The sequence below is a fragment of the Drosophila kikkawai genome, chromosome 3L, assembly GCF_030179895.1.
Source record: "Drosophila kikkawai strain 14028-0561.14 chromosome 3L, DkikHiC1v2, whole genome shotgun sequence".
NCBI classification, from domain to species: domain Eukaryota; kingdom Metazoa; phylum Arthropoda; class Insecta; order Diptera; family Drosophilidae; genus Drosophila; species Drosophila kikkawai.
Window position 1 is genome coordinate 21,513,601 of NC_091730.1, and position 15,713 is coordinate 21,529,313.

A 15,713-nucleotide genomic window follows, 5' to 3' on the forward strand; every position below is an offset into this window, starting at 1 on the left:
TATCGATTTTAAAGATCGTGTGTTTGGATTATTAAGGAACTATTTGGAAACCCTTACATTCCTGGGAAAGCTAGGAAAAGAAATAATAAAAACAAATCAAAAGCATCTGAACAAAGGAAAGGAAATCTATATAAATTGCAATCCAGATTGATAAGGTATCGTACCTTTTCTTGAGCTTGTTATAAATAATAATTGATTACTTTTTAACTTAGTTGATAATATGGTTTACACTAAACAATAATAGGGCACTCTTCTGATAAGCTTGAAAGAGTTATAAGTGGCTCGTGATAAACCTTAAACCTTAAAATCTGTCAATATAGCGCGATCTAGCCAGATTCTTCTAGGCGATACACTATATTTAATTGAGAATAAAATAAAAACGCACTGGTTTGGAGCCCGTAAATACTGCGAGGGAATGGGTTACAGCTTGATATCCCTCGACACTACAGAGAAAGTCAAAGCTATCAATAGTTACCTGGACAGTCAACAAGATAAAAACATTTACTGGACTTCTGGAAACGATTTTCTGACTTTAGGTCGTCACGTTTGGTTCCCAAGTGGGAAGCCAGTTGCATTAGATCTTTGGCACCCCGGAGAGCCTAACAACAGATATGGAATAGAACATTGCGACAACTTTGGACATGGTCCCTTACGTCTGATGAACGATTTAGATTGCACACAACCGCAGTACTATATTTGTCAGCGCACTCTGATGAAACGTTAATGTGAAACAAATATTTTAATAACAATTATAACACCAGAAACCCATAAAAACGCTTTGTTCATATTGTAAGGCATATTTATTTATTGTATCCTTAAAAGTTAGTCATACAAAAACATTGCAAAGGCCACGGTTAAGTCTGTTTTAGAGTTAGGCAGGCAAAAAGGCCTTTGGCAAGCGATTTTCGCGGTTAAAAATCATCAACAAGATTAGTTTACAACGAATTACATAAGTGGTAGGCTGAACGTGAAAACACGAGATTGCATTGAAGTTGTGAGTCTATCAGTTGGTTAGCGCGGATCGAGGCCACGGGTCAGGTCAACAATATATATCATATATTATAACATTGGCTTCATCCTTACAAAATTCAAACGAACAAGTAGGTGAAACGATAAAATTCGAAAGAAATAGCTCCTAGGACCAACCGCCCGTCAGCTTGTGGAAGAGCTCCTCGTTGAGGATCTGGTTGTTGTCCTTGGATCGCATCGACATGAAGATGTAGCCGCCGATGAACTCGTGCACCACCTTGCAGTCGGCCGAATGGCAGGAGAAGACCACGTTCTCGTCCTCGAATTGGATCATCATGCACTTGATGTTCCAGTTGACGTTCCAGGCCTTCATGGCGTTATAGCGCCAGGTCTTGACGTGATCCCCCGAGCTCAGGTCCATGCGCATGATCCGGTTGTGGGCCACGCCCAGCAGCTCCTCCTTGCGGTGCCCGTCGAACTTGATGATGAACAGCGTGACACCAAAGTCGGGCAGGGACTGCCAGGCCTGTATGTACTTCAGTTTCGAGTCCAAGGCGTTCAGCTCTCGGACGTTGGCATGTGCCTCCAGGATCCGCTGCACCGCCTTGTTGGACAGCCGGCGCAGGGTCTTGGGCGACAGGTAGTCCCCGGCTTCTACGGACCGCGGATCGATGCTCAGGTGGACTCCGTGCACCGGTCGCTGCATCTGCAGCAGCGACAGTATTCCATCCACTTCGCTCTCGTACGAGCTATCCGCCAGGGATCTTCCCTTGGCCGCCAGTCGACAGGCCGCCATCCACTTGGCGTACTGCTGCTCGTTCTCGCAGCGTATCCACACCTCGCTGTTGGGCCCGTGCCGGCCCTCCGGCGAGACCTCCAGTCGGATGGCGTACTTGCCCTGCGACAGGTTCACATCGGGGGTGACCTCGCAGCCCTTCAGGTTGATGCTGACAGCCGGAGCCACGCGACGCGACTCCTCGGCGTTCTTGAACAGATGCAAGTGCAGATCCCGGTAGGTGAAGTAGTAGCGCTTGTAGCCACGCAACGTGAACCTCTGCGGCTTCAGGTAGCGCAGGTAGTCGGAGAGCTCGGGGATGCGCGTAATATTCACCGAATCTCCGCCATTCGGTCCCTCCAGAGTGATCTGCAGCTCCTTCAGCGCCGAGTCAATCTCATCGTCGTTGTCGTTCTCCTGGCTGGACGTCTCAATGCCCGAATCAACGGCTCCACCGCTCGTGGGGGTCGAGTCCACGCAATGGTTGACTTGGAACTGCAAGGCAGCGAACATCAGGCTCTCCTCCTCGGTGCAGTCCAGCTCCTCGTTGAGGACACTCCACTTGGCCTGCTCGTACAGCTGGTTGATGCGCACCTGGTCGCAGCGGGGATTCAGGTCGAAGAAGGTGAAGTACTTGAAGCGCAGGCACAGCGTGTCGTACTCCCGGATGCCCTGCTCCATGATGGACAGCGATGAGTCCAGCCAGCCGACATTCAGGCGCGCCTTCTCCACCAGCGACTTGGGGCGCAACTGCTGTGCCCGGACATCTGAGCATGGCGTGGGCGGCGAGCTGGCCAAATTCTCCTGAAAGTCACCCAAGCTCGATGACGACGAGTCGTAGGTGGCGTAACCTAACTGGCTCTGCTTCCACGTTCCCGGAGATGGCGAGGCCGAGGCCATGGGCGAGCGTCCTCTGCTATGATTGTGCGGCGACAGCGGAGCGCAGAAAAAGGATCCCGGCGCCGAGGGCTTGTCCAGGCTGCCAGTACTGCCGCCGCTTTCACCGTGAAAGGAGGCACTGATGGGCACAAACGAGTTGGTATCGGCCGCCGGCTGCAGATAGCTGGTGCCATCCGGCTCGGCGATGGCCACTCGCTTCTGGTGCGGCAGCTGGGCAAAGTTCCGCTTCAGGTGCTCCGCCTCCAGCGGTTTGCACAGCGACAACTCCTCCGGATAGCGAATGTCCAGCTGCTTGCACAGATTGACCACCGCCGCGAAGGTCTTTACGGAGTAGTCCACGCGACAGTCCAAATACCGCAGATCCGGCAGCTGCACGCGCAGTATTTTGTGCATGGGCGTGAAGTGCAGCAGGCTGTCGGCCTGGACGCCGCACTGGTCCAGCGTTAGGCGCGTCCGGTTCAGCCACACGTTCCTGGCTGGCCACCAAAGCGCATGGTCGGACCAGTCCTTGGGATTCTCCGGATCCACCAGCTGCAGCATAATCCCACCGATGTGCTGGTCACCGCGCACGCGCATCGTTCGTTCCAGCGCCAGATCCGTGATGAAGATCCGCAGATTCCACGAATTCTCCCCGACGTGGATCATGGTGATGTGCTTCTCCCGGTCTGATGTCACCTGTGCTAGATTATCGGCGCTGTCTGGGCGTTTCTAGGTCGTCCTTGGTGTTGGGGGCGGGGGCGCCCACGTCGCGAAACGTTCGAGAAATCGAGATCGCCGCGCAGATGGTCGCCTTTTTGGCATTTCCCGCACGGTTACCCAATCCACGGGCAGTCACTGGATGGCGGACGCGTTGCCTAGGCCGCAATGTTTCCGGATGTGGGCAATTGCATCTATTTTGGTTACTTGCGTAAATGGAGCAATTAAAGAAAACTCATTGAAAAAGAAAGCGCCTCAGCATCACGCGGCCTGCCAACTCGTTCTGAAACTGCGGCTAGCAGGTACCGGGCCAGTGGGGCTGCCATGCCATAAAATGTGGTAACACTAAACAGGAAAGCGCCATTTTTTGAAGAAAGTTATTCCCAGATAAATATAACGGTATAAGTAAAAAATAAGTAAAATATAAACATATAAAGCTGATATAACAGCACAACAAAGCTATTTACACATTCTATCAAGTGTTTTTTATTCTTTAAGCTTTTTCAAGGTCGAAGAAAACCACAAAGTACCGTTATAATCTGACTAACGATTGCTAACGATTCCTTCCCTTTTTAAACTTCATTTTTTGTGCACTTAAAAATGTTTCATAGGTTTTAGAATTTTAATTTATTTTTTATATACCTCTTTTTTATTTTTAAAATTTTTTAATTTGAATTTTCCCAAATAAAACTTAAAATTTTATATATTTCAAGTGTTTTTGAAGTTTCTGAATTTTGTTGTTTGGAGTATCCATTGCTGGACGTTCTATATACTCTGGCTTAAGCTAATAGCAAAGTAGTTTTATAGTTTTATTTTAATAGTTTTCTCCTTTTTGTTTAAAAAACAACAAATAAGAATAAAATCCATTCAGTTTCAAATACATTTGCCTGCTAACTCCATGGACTTTTCTGGTAATCAAATTAAATTGACTTAATTCAAGTTCAATTGGGCATTAACCAAATTGGACTGAGGCACGCAGGTCAGTAAGTTCACCTATAAAAGCCCAGGTGAGTGAAGGTATTAACAGCATACGATTACTTGAAAATGGGACGCTCCAGCCTCCGTTTGGTCATGTGGAACGCATCTGTGGCCTTGGCACTGATGTGCACGGTGCTCTGCCGCGTGGAAGGAATGCCTCATCCCCCGGCCACCTCCTCAGCGCCGATGGTAGAGGCGCCCTACGACAACAAGTTCGACAACGTGGACCTGGATGAGATCCTGAACCAAGAGCGGCTCCTGATCAACTATATCAAGTGTTTGGAGGGCACAGGTCCCTGTACGCCCGATGGCAGGATGCTGAAGGGTGAGATTCAGCAGGATAGAGTTCTAGTTTGAAAATATTATAATTATGCCTTGTAGAAATCCTACCCGATGCCATCATGACCGACTGCACCAAATGTACGGAGAAGCAGCGTTACGGGGCCGAGAAGGTAACCACCCATCTCATTGACAACCGACCAACGGACTGGGAGCGACTGGAGAAGATCTACGATCCGGAGGGAACCTATCGCATCAAGTACCAGAAGATGAAGGCTAGTGCCGCTGAACAAGCTTCAGTTTCATCATAAAGCGTAATTCCTTACTTATCTTACACTAACCTTTATTTGTGCACAAAAGAAACAAGCTACAATTGTTTTAAATTTGATAATAATTCATATTTTATATATATTATTAGAGCTAATAATTTGCAGTTACTGTTTAATGTTGAAATTAGTTTGTAAACAACATTTCCTATTAATATTAAATGCATAGATAATAAATACTTGCAAGCAATATTTTGACTTTATGGGAAGTACTTGTTCAGGTTAAGGCTATTTATCCTGAAGACTAACTATTACACTTCAAACCCATTTAATATTACCTGGAATAATTTAAAGACTTGTATTAATATTACTTTCTAGACCAATAAACCCCTTTTAGAGGGCTGTCCCTAAGAACATGACTTCCCCATTCGATAGTCGGAGCTATCGACGTCGCCATGACAACCAGTTACTGGTCCGGACCCAGGACTAAGGTCCAAACTGAACCCCAACAACGCAGCAGGCGGCGGAGCAAACAATAAACAAACATCAAACGGGGTAACCACAGCAGCAGCAGCAGTCACAGGCTTTTCAGTAACATTTTTACATCGGCATCGCCTCGCACCGGCTAGCTCTCTCTCTCTGTGTCAATTTGCTACCCTACACTCTAAACATCCGTATCAGGCTCTGAAAAATTAAATAGCCTTCGTGGAGCCATCCTTAAATCCTTCCGGAGCACGAGGCGGATCTTAGATGGTATCGCCGCGCAAGCCGGCAACATCCTTTAGCTCGGCAATACCTCGCTTGAGTCAAAAAAATCAGATGGCGTGAGTGTAGATAACCCTCCTCCAACTGTGGGAGGACACCAATGAAATCCAATCTTTTTTTCCTCCAACTACACCCCGCAGAGCTTCGGCCAAAAGCTGTGAGAGCCTGTTCTCGGCCAGCTCCCGGGAATCGGCCAGTTTGATCTATCAGCGGAAGCAACCACCCCAGCAGCATCGTGGTAGCATGAAGGCTTCCAGCAACGGTAGTCTCCGGCAGCCAGCGATGGTGGCCTCGGCACAGAATCACAGTGAGATCCATCAGCGTGTCATGTCCGCGAGGAATCTGCGCGCCAAGACTTTCCAGAACCAACTGGCCGATGCCCAGGCGGAGATAGCCAATCTGGCGCATGAGAACCGGATGCTTCGTACGCTCCACAACCGCCAGTCGTCGGCGCTGAACAAATATGAGTCCAACAACGCTGAGCTGCCACAGTTGCTGCACTCGCACGCCGAGGAGCTGCGCGTCTGGCAGACCAAGCACCGCAATCTCCAGGCGATTAACAAGGATCTGGAGCAGAAACTAAAGCAAAAGGAAGCTATTATTTTGTCGCTGAGCGATCAGAACAAGCACTACAGTCAGCTCAACAAGGATAAGTATGTGTTTTTAATGATTTGTAGCTTAATTTATTTTTTATTATTAATTATTATTGTTTAAGCTCCTTACTAATTGATCCCTTATCCTATATTTATCCAGAAACCTTGACGAGCGCCAGAAGCTGCAGGAGAAGCTACGATCCCTGGAGCAGCGCCTCGAGGACAAGGACAATGACATGAAGCTGATGGCCCGCAAGATCCAGCTGGAGTCCAAGAACTTCCGCCAGCAGCTCCTTAACGAGCAGAAGAAGTGCAAAGAGGTGATGCTGAAGCTGGAGAAGTCCAAGCTCGAGATTAGCGGCTATCGCAAGCTGGAGGAATACACTGTGAGTACAAATGGGACCATGAGTGGGTCAGGAACTAAATAGGAAATCTAATCCTAGCTCGGCACTGACAAGGTGAATCCCTTGTCCTCAGGCCGCCGCACCAAGTTAAGCGGCGTAGGCGAGGAGCCGGACAAGATTGACAAGTTGGAGAAATCCTTGGAGATGCTGGACAAGGCGATCGAGAAGAACAGCCAGATGGAGTTCAACGCCTTGACGGATGTCCTGGAGTCGGACACGTACTTCGACTTTGAGAAGGACGAGGCGGAGGACAAGAGTGCGCCGTGCACCCCGCCGACTCCCCAGCCGGAGCGACAGACAGCTGGTGGACGTGGCGGAAAGCTCACCTTGCCGCCGGCCAACAACAAGGCCAAGATGGTCGCGAACCAGAGTCGCTCCACCCTAAGCCAAGTGCTCTCGGCGCAGGCAAAATCGCCACTGACCGCCACTGGAAAGAGTGGCAATGCAAGACACCGCGTGGTTGCTGTCAAGACGGACAGCATTCCGTCCAGCAAGCGTCGAGATTCGGGTGGCCTGATCAAGATACCTTCCGCCGAGGGCAAGCCCAAGCAGGCGTCGCTTAAGTCCTTGGAGTACGACTACGAGGATGACTACGAGCCTGCCGGCGATGAGGAGGACAATGCCGATGCCTACGGGCTGATGTCCAAGATGTGCGAACAGGGATCAGAGGATCCCGAGGAGCACAGTGATGCCAACGATGCCAGCCTGCTGAAATATGCCTCCTATCTGGATGCCAAGAGCAGCGAGGGGGATCTGCTGGAAGAGTCGCAGGAAGAGGACGAGGAGACGGACGGCCAGAACACGATGCGCAGCGATGAAGAGGTGAGGTCTTCGAGGCACTTGGAATTTCTCTATAATATTAACTTACAATTTCCGTATTTTGTTTTGTTTTCCAGTCCCAGGATAACGGCATTCGGGCTCCACGCCTCAAGGATAACATGTCCAGCCTGCGCAAGCAGATCTCCGATGACTACAAGGAACGCGAGAGCTTCCTGAAGACGTTCTGCCGCCAGGCAAGCAACAGCAATATGCGCGATGATCCGGCGTCCAAGAAGCGGAACAGCATTGCCACCGGAGCGGCGGCCAGCAGCCACATGACCGGCAGCCGCAAGCATGCTCTCTTGGCCGCTTTGAAGACGATCGACGACAACAAGAGCCAGGACTAGGGCGCCACACTATGTTAGTTCCCACAACAAAGTTAGTCCCTAAGCGGTGTTGCGTTATCTATATATTTTCCAAAAACTGAGACCGGCTTTTTCCCTCCTGGAGCAGCTGCAGCAGACGGTGGCGGAAGGCTATGCCACCGATTTCTGTAACTGCTCCAGTGTCGGAAGAGCGGGCGTTGAGTAAATTCTAATTGAAATGTAGTCAAATTTAAGCTATTATTTGGGTCTTGGGAAACTTTGAAATATCTTTCTTTATTTTTGAAATTTAAAATTTATTTATTTTGTTTATACCTATTTTCTATACAGCAAAATATCCAAGAAGGAGTCTTACCTTCTCGGAAAACACAAAGTTCTAGGCAGACTGCTTCCCTCGCATCTTGCTTATGGCCCGCGACACCTTCTTGCGCAGCTCCTTCTGGCGCCGCTCCTTGGATGCCATCTTCTCGCTCTTCTGCTCCCGATAGTTCTTGATGCGCTTCTTCGTCTCCAGGCGTTCGCGATTGCGCTTCTGCCTGTAGTTCGTCGCTATCATCTTCATCATCTTGGCCACCTTCTGTTCGTACGGCGAGTTGATCACGGCCACGCGTTCCAGCGCCTGCTTGGGATTCTCGGGCCCCAGCTTGGGCTTGTCCTTGTAGGGCAGTGCCCGCTGCAGGGCTTTGGGTATGGTCAGCGGCCGGAAGATCTTCTCCTTGCGCACAATCTCCGTGTACATGCTGTCGGGCTGGGCGGCATTCTGCAGGGCCCGCTCTCGCTTCAGCTGGCCCAGCGTCTTCATGCCCTGCCACTGGCTCTTCTGCTCGGGCGGCAGGAGGAGCGACGTTATGGGTGCATAGAATCTGGGAACTTCCACACGGAACCAGGTGCGGCAGAAGACAATGTCGCTGAGCAAGATTTTGTCCTCGAAGGTGGCGCGATAGGAGCCTTCGGGCGTGTGGTGGGACTTCTTGATTTGGCCGCGGATGCCGGACACCGTCTTTATCTTGGCGCCCTCGAACTTGGCCACTTCCAGCGACGAGTTGAACATGTCCTTGATGAAGGCGGTCTTCTTGTAGATCTTGAAGGGGTGCCCAACCAGCTTAAGCTTCTTCATGATCTGCGAGGATTTGTCAAGCTCGGTGACGCAGCCCGTGGCCGCTATCCGGAAGCCCAGCCTTTGCATCTCCTCCTGATCCTGGCGCACCGTCTGCAGAGCTAGGAAGCCCGTATTCTGTGGAGTGATCGGACCCCAGAAGGTCATGCTGCAGGTAACGTGGTTGGGCGTGTACTTGAGGTAGCGCTGCCGGAAGTTGTCCTCCACTTTGGCGAAAATCGCCACCGTTTGGAAGCGGCGCCAGCCCATCGAAACTATGAGGGGATCGCCAGTTTTGAGGATCTTCTTGTACCAGCGATGCTTCTTCACCTTACAGTTGACGTAGCCCACATTCTCCTCGGTCATGTTTAAGGCACCGACCAGCACGGGATAGCTGGCATCGAAATTCTCCACAAACTCGGCGGGCAGCTGCTTGAATCCCAGGCGAACATAAAGCCCCGGCCGGTAGCCCTCGATCTGGATGCGAAACTCGTTGTCCAGATGGGCAAACTCACTCTTGTTCAGCTCACTCTGTCGCTGAGCCTCTGCCTTGAGGTCCTCGTAGAAGGAATGGTCCCCGGTGATGCGGCCATTGTCCTCTTCTCCCTTGCCCTCGCCACTGTTATCGTATTCCGCATCGAATTTGGCCTTCAGCTTGAGCTTCTTTGCCATTAGTTCGGCCTTGGTGAGGTTCTCCTCTTCCACGCGAGTCATTTTGCGCTTGGTAGCTCCTGCAGATTCCCCTGGCTTCGCACCCTCTTCATCGGTTTCTCCTTCGCCCTCTGCCTTGGGTTTGCCGCTGTGCTGCTCGCCCGTCTCGAGGTCCTCAAAGTCACCGTAAACCTCACTCTCGGCATCACTCATGTCGTCCATCTTGAGCAGATTCTCGGCATCCTCGCTGGCCTTCCACTTGCCGGTCACGAAGCAGTTCTTGATCAGGGCCTTGTTCTCCTCGGACAGCCAATCACGGGTGGCATCTGGAAGGGATTACAGGTCAGTTATAAACTCCATAAATTAAAAAACAAAGCTACTTACCACCCTGGTACTCGAAGAAGCAGCGCTCATCTTTATCCTGAATGTCCTTGTCCTTCTGCTGCTGACTTTGCTTCTTAGCTGCCACCCGGAAGAGTCCACCCAACTCTTCCTCAGAGTCTTCAGCGTCTTCTTCGCCTTCCGCCTCCTGTCGGCTGCGTTCATTCTGATTGTAGACGCCGTAGACGAGGCGCATCAGGTTCTTGGACTCCGAGTGACGCTGCAGGAAGGCATCTCGTGCTTTTTGGGCCAGGTTCGTTTTCCAGCTCATATTGCTGGCCATAACACGGGCCTCCTCATCGTCCGAGTCAGATTCGTTGGCGGCTTTGACGCCTCCTAGACTTTGGTACTCCTCGTCGCCAGAGGAAGCGGCATCAGAGTCCTCAGCCTCCTCCTCCGCCTCGCTGTTTTCGCCGCGCCAATCGTCCGCATCGAACTCTTCCTGCTCCTCCGAACTGCCAGCAGCTTCCAAACCGGAGTCCTCGCCCTCTTCATCCTCTTCATCGTCGCTGCTATCCTCCTCCGCCTCCTCTTCCTCAATGTCGTTGCGGAAATCCTTCGACTTGATGGGCTTGGCATCGGAGAAGAGACGGAATTCCTGCTGTTCCATCTGCTCGTCAATGGTGGCCTTCTTGTCAATCAGCTTGCTGACAAGTTCTGCCTGCTCCGCAGCCTCCGCGCTCTGCTCCTGCTCCTTGTGCGAGTGCGAGCCCTGCAGCTCAATGTACACAGCATCCTTATCGTAGACAATGCCACCGACTCCGGACATGGGAGCATACAGCAAGCGCTCCTTCTCCAGCAGACTGCGCTTCTTTTCCGTGCCTGGCAGTGGACAGGGATCGGGAATGGCGCTCAACTCATCGATGCGGGCATCGCCCAAGCCGGCAATATGCACCATATGCTCCTGCTTGAGGGCCACACCGCGCACATAGCCGTACAGGACTACTTCGCGATCGCATTTCGGATCGCGGCGCACACGATCTGTGTTCGTGACATCCTCCACCCGGTCCACGAGGAGATAGCTATGAGCACCGCGCCACTGCAGCGGCCGGAACTTCATAACGGAGATGAATCGTCCCAGATTCTTGACCTCATTGCGCAAATACTCGCCGTGGAGCAGGCCGGAAAGGTAGAAGAGCTTGGCGCCATCGTAGACTTCCGTCCAAAAGCGATGCTTCAACTCCTTCTTGCGCTTTCGCAGCTGCTTGGGGTTCTTGATCATGTCCAGGTGGGTGAGCACACCCATGATTTTGGGCATGCCGTGCACCTGGCAGATGTTGAGGAACTCGAATATTTCCATCTCGAAGCCATAGCTTGCGTCGCAGAGCAGCAAAACCAGATCCGCGCACTTGGCCACATCGATCATAGAGTTTACGTCGTTGTTGCACTCCAGCAGCGTGATCCGGCGCTTCTTCGAGGTCACTATGGTGATGGGACCCTTGATATCCGTCACATTCGTTCGGGTGAAGCTCTTGATGAGGTTCTTGATCAGCGTGGTCTTGCCCACCTTGGGCGGGCCCACCACGGCAATGAGCACCGGTGGCGGTTCATCTGGAGTCTGATCTACCACCGGAATGTGCTGTTTCTTGGCCGTAAGATCCTCCTTGCGCCGAAAGTTCCTTTCCGCCCGCTGTGCCGAATTAATGGCAAATGCCTTGGGATTCCGTTGGCGCGCGGTTAGCTCCGGTTCCTTTTGGTTAGAGTCCTTCTTGGCCTTCTCCTTCTTCTTGTCCGCCTTCACGCCGGACTGGGGGGCGCGGTGCTGCTTGCGCTTGTCCTGGCCGGCATCGTCGGCCATCGTTAGAGCGCTTAAATTGCTTAAATTATCAAAATTATCTTCACCGTTTCGCTGTTTACGCACGTGTTGGACAATGTGACCGCCTTTTACAGTTTGAATATATCAAGGGAATTTGTAGTAGCGGAATAATACTGAAATTCGTTAACACTAAATTTAAATACTAACACCAACATTAAAAAAAGAATTTAAAGTCATTTTCTGCAGTTGAGGTCGGTGGGCCTTAATCTAACGGAAGAGAGTAACTATAATTTTCAGCTGCCGAAATTGCAGTCATTCTGTTTTATAAGGAAAAGTTTTCCTGGAAAACTCTACATATGTTAAATCATAAATGTATTATTTTACTTCTTCGCTAATTATGTCACAACACGATTTATTAAATATCATCAGCCATAAAAGTTATTTTCAATATTCTAAATTTTATAATTTTGTATATTCTGTGATAGGTATCTAGGGATCTATAGAATTAATTATTCATATCTCCTGATAATGGTAATACCAAAATAAGTCACGTTCCCATCTCTAGCAGTATTTTCCAAGTTGCCATCACCAGCCAGGAGCAGCTAGCGGCTTTTCTCGGTGAGCGCTTTTTCGGTATTTCGCCCCATTTACGGTCACATTATTGCACTGTGGAAGCAATTTTTCGCAATTTGATATTAATTTTATTGGATCGGATCGTGCAAAATGCTTCGTACACGCGACGGCAGGCCTTAAAGAGACGCTGAAGCTTCCGAAATTGCATAGCTCCCCTCCAAGCAGCGCAGCGTTGGGGAAAAGTGTGAAAAACGTGAAAAGCCACAGCGCCCTGGCACACAGTGTGTGAGACAGAGTCGGTGAAGGAGAGGTGCAGCGGGAGAGTGGGAGAGGGACAGGGCGAAGCCGAAGGAAGGAGGAGAGGAGGAGACGGAAGGCAAAAGTCTTTTAAGGCGACGAAGCAACACAAAAGCCAGGTAACTAAAGGTGAAACCATGAAAATCCGGAAAGGAAAGACCCAGTCGAGATTTTCGACCGGCTTTCACACAGTAAAGGAGGTGAAAGGAGGAGGCGGCAGCTGGGGAGGATGGCCCACTGAGTGGGTGGTGCCTGCCAGTTTTCAGGTCTTCTGCTGCCGCCGACCTTGCCCTTCTATTGATTTCCGAAAAAATTGCATCAAGCCATCGGATGCATCAGTGGCAGATGTAGAAGGCACCTCGCAGCTGAAGGTTGAATGTTTCTATCGGTTCAGGGCCAAAACCACAGCGCCACAGACCGATTTCGTTCTTTATTCTTTGTTCGCCAACGAATGCGCCGAATAAAACAATAAAGAACAGACACCACATATCATATATACACATTATATATACATATATGTGTACTCTGCGGACTTGCATACATTGGTTCCCTATAATATATGCTTAAAAAAGTCACTTACCCTTCATTTTGCAGACATGGAGAGTCCTTGTGAGTCGGAGAGCTCCCTGGATGGCGGAACCATGCTGCCACCTAGCCCAGTGTCTCGGGAGCAGCTCCAAAAGCGGATCGAGTCGCTCACCCAGCAAAACAAGTGAGTATTGTAGCTTCTAGCTTCCCATTCTCCCTGCTAATGCGAGTCTTTATATATACAGAGTGCTGAAAGCCGAACTGGACACCTTCAAGACCAAGTGCAAGGTGGTGCAGGAGGAGAATCGCTGCCTCAAACAGGCCTCGGTCATAATTGTTAGTAAAACTTGAATTCCTTGAAAAAGATAACATATTTTAAATCGGTTTCTTCAACTCCACAGCAAGCCAAAGCCGAGCAGGAGGAGGAGTACATCTCGAACACTCTGCTTAAGAAGATTCAGGCCTTGAAGAAGGAGAAGGAGACACTGGCGCATCACTACGAACGCGAGGAGGAGTGCCTGACCAATGATCTGTCCCGTAAGCTGGACCAGCTACGGCAGGAGAAATGCAAGCTAGAGCAGACCCTCGAGCAGGAGCAAGAGTGCCTCGTGAACAAGCTGATGCGCAAGATCGAGAAGCTGCAGGCAGAGACGGACAACAAGCAGACCAACCTCGAGCAGCTGCGTCGCGAAATGGTCGAGCTGGAGAACACACTGGAGCAGGAGCAGGAGGCACTGGTGAACAAGCTGTGGAAGCGCATGGACAAGCTGGAGACCGAGAAGCGGTCACTGCAGATCAAGCTAGATCAGCCCGTCTCTGATCCGACCACTCCGCGCGACATCACGAACAATGCCCACGCCAATGGCGGCGACACTGCCACCAGCCTAAGCGCTCACATCCAGAACCTGCGCTCTGAAGTGCTGCGTCTGCGCGCCAATCTCGCTGCCGCCCAGAAGGAGACCACCATCAAGATGCAGCAGTATGCACTGGAGGAGAAGTCCATTCGTGAGGAGAATGCCCGTCTGCAGCGAAAACTCAAGCAGGAGGTGGAGCGCCGCGAAGCCCTCTGCCGACACCTCTCAGAATCTGAGTCCTCGTTGGAGATGGACGAGGAGCGCTTCTACAACGAAAGTCTCATGGCTGGCGGCTCGTCGGCTGCAGCGGCGGCAGCTGCAGCAGCCGCTGCCTCGGCGGCCAGTGCCCAGAGGCAGCGCACCATTAGCAGTCCCGTCTCCCACAGCCCCTCGAGCAGCCGTCCCCTTAGCCCGGGCACGGCGGGCCAAAACCGCTGCTATGCCTGTGGCCAGTTAATGGTGAGTATTTAGTGTAGATAATCCTCTGATCACTACCTTAACCATGGTTTCCTTCTAAACCCGCTAGAATCGTCGCGCCAGCGAGCGCTTCATTAAGCCAGCACTGCCAACGCCCATGCTGGGCTTAAACACTTCCGCACCCAACGTGCTGACCACCACGAATCCACTGTTGGGCATCATCGGTCCCGCCAGCTCCTCCTCGTCGGCGTCCGTATCAGCTGGGAACGCCGCAGGCGGCTTCCTCTCAAATCTGGGCGGCGGCAGTGAGCGCTTAAGCCTGGGATCGATGCCATCTGCGGGCGGCGGCAGTGCCACTTTCCTGGCTGGCGGCGGCGGTATGCTGGGCCAGCTGACGGGCACGTCCAGTGGTTCTTCGTCGTCGTCAAACCTGATGAACAACATGATCAGCCTGAACAACTCGTCCAGCGGCGGCAATTTGGTCAGCAGCAGCAGCAACTCCTCACTGTCGGCGTTCACGCCCACCAATCCGCCCAGCTCGGCGGCCACGGCCTTTATCCAGCCGGCCAGTCCCATGGACACGTCCACCTGCAAGGATTAGGCGGACAATACCGGAGGCAGCTGCTCCAAAAAATCATGACTTATATTTTCACACTTACACAAACACACACAACACACTCTGCTACTCATAAACACACAACGCACGCATGCAAGCAACCAGTTAAACGAAACTAACATAACAAAGGAAAAACTTAAGAAAACTTAAAAACACACAAAACAAAGAAAACAAAAAAAAAAAACAAAAAAAAAAGAAAGAAATATGAGAAAGTAACTATGGTAAGCTTCTTCTCCAAGGCCCGGCTCAAAGTCGCCTCATTTATAAATGGTTAATATGTATATGTATGTTCTATTTGATCAAAATCTCGTAAAACCAAGCCTTTTAATATCGGAATTCCTAGGCGAACGAATATTTAACGCTAATGTTTAAGATTTGAATGTTTTCTACTTTCGCTCGGTTCCAGTTAAGGTTAAGTGAATATTACACCAGATAATGAGAATATAGAAGATGTATGGAGGAGTATGGACAGCACACGCCAGCCAGATCGTATGAATTTATATAAACGGTGAATTCTATTCATGTCGAAACCAATTTCCCACGCTTCCTTTGCATGTGGGCCTAAAAATTTTGAAATATGTATATGTAAGCCAACAAAAATAAAGTTCAACAATTTAAAATTAAATCAAAACACGAAGCCCTATTTTATATATCGATAAGGTGATTTATAGATGTCTATAGTCATCAAAAGTTCGGAAAATTGTTCAGTTAATGTTTACTTAACAAGGGATTATCTTCTTTCTATTTTCAAAAGTGTATAACGGGAATACGGGTCAG

General features: G+C 50.4%; 5 protein-coding genes across 8 annotated transcripts; 3 read left to right on the top strand and 2 right to left on the bottom strand.

The window, feature by feature from the left end:
• Positions 1–785: 785 nt before the first annotated feature.
• Fit2 (Fermitin 2) lies at positions 786–3,638 on the bottom strand. The gene has a single exon (XM_017173036.3). The coding sequence runs from the start codon at positions 3,287–3,289 to the stop codon at positions 1,136–1,138; it is 2,154 nt and encodes a 717-aa protein (XP_017028525.1). The 5' UTR covers positions 3,290–3,638; the 3' UTR covers positions 786–1,135.
• Positions 3,639–4,172: 534 nt separating this feature from the next.
• a10 (antennal protein 10) lies at positions 4,173–5,113 on the top strand. 3 transcript variants are annotated; one of them, XM_070285194.1, is made up of 3 exons: positions 4,173–4,319; positions 4,399–4,643; positions 4,700–5,113. In XM_070285194.1, the coding sequence occupies exons 2-3, from the start codon at positions 4,412–4,414 to the stop codon at positions 4,906–4,908; spliced, it is 441 nt and encodes a 146-aa protein (XP_070141295.1). In that variant the 5' UTR covers positions 4,173–4,319; positions 4,399–4,411; the 3' UTR covers positions 4,909–5,113. The 3 variants fall into 3 exon arrangements, with proteins under 3 accessions (XP_070141295.1, XP_070141294.1, XP_017028385.1); XM_070285193.1 differs by having other exon boundaries at positions 4,191–4,347; XM_017172896.2 differs by lacking the exon at positions 4,173–4,319 and having other exon boundaries at positions 4,362–4,643.
• A 289-nt stretch (positions 5,114–5,402) lies between these two features.
• Positions 5,403–7,992, top strand: LOC108078845 (inner centromere protein A). The gene is made up of 5 exons (XM_017172940.3): positions 5,403–5,687; positions 5,769–6,281; positions 6,382–6,607; positions 6,665–7,447; positions 7,522–7,992. Exons 1-5 carry the CDS (start codon positions 5,614–5,616, stop codon positions 7,789–7,791), a joined length of 1,866 nt encoding a protein of 621 aa, XP_017028429.1. The 5' UTR covers positions 5,403–5,613; the 3' UTR covers positions 7,792–7,992.
• A 30-nt stretch (positions 7,993–8,022) lies between these two features.
• LOC108078844 (ribosome biogenesis protein BMS1 homolog) lies at positions 8,023–11,981 on the bottom strand. 2 transcript variants are annotated; one of them, XM_070285979.1, is made up of 3 exons: positions 11,757–11,981; positions 9,899–11,703; positions 8,023–9,840 (listed from the first exon to the last, which is right to left on the bottom strand). In XM_070285979.1, the coding sequence occupies exons 2-3, from the start codon at positions 11,691–11,693 to the stop codon at positions 8,144–8,146; spliced, it is 3,492 nt and encodes a 1,163-aa protein (XP_070142080.1). In that variant the 5' UTR covers positions 11,694–11,703; positions 11,757–11,981; the 3' UTR covers positions 8,023–8,143. The 2 variants fall into 2 exon arrangements, with proteins under 2 accessions (XP_070142080.1, XP_017028428.1); XM_017172939.3 differs by having other exon boundaries at positions 9,899–11,981.
• Positions 11,982–12,061: 80 nt separating this feature from the next.
• On the top strand, positions 12,062–15,139 carry LOC108078922 (coiled-coil domain-containing protein 6). The gene is made up of 5 exons (XM_017173068.3): positions 12,062–12,640; positions 13,116–13,233; positions 13,295–13,385; positions 13,451–14,362; positions 14,430–15,139. The coding sequence occupies exons 2-5, from the start codon at positions 13,118–13,120 to the stop codon at positions 14,919–14,921; spliced, it is 1,611 nt and encodes a 536-aa protein (XP_017028557.1). The 5' UTR covers positions 12,062–12,640; positions 13,116–13,117; the 3' UTR covers positions 14,922–15,139.
• The last annotated feature ends 574 nt before the right edge of the window (positions 15,140–15,713 follow it).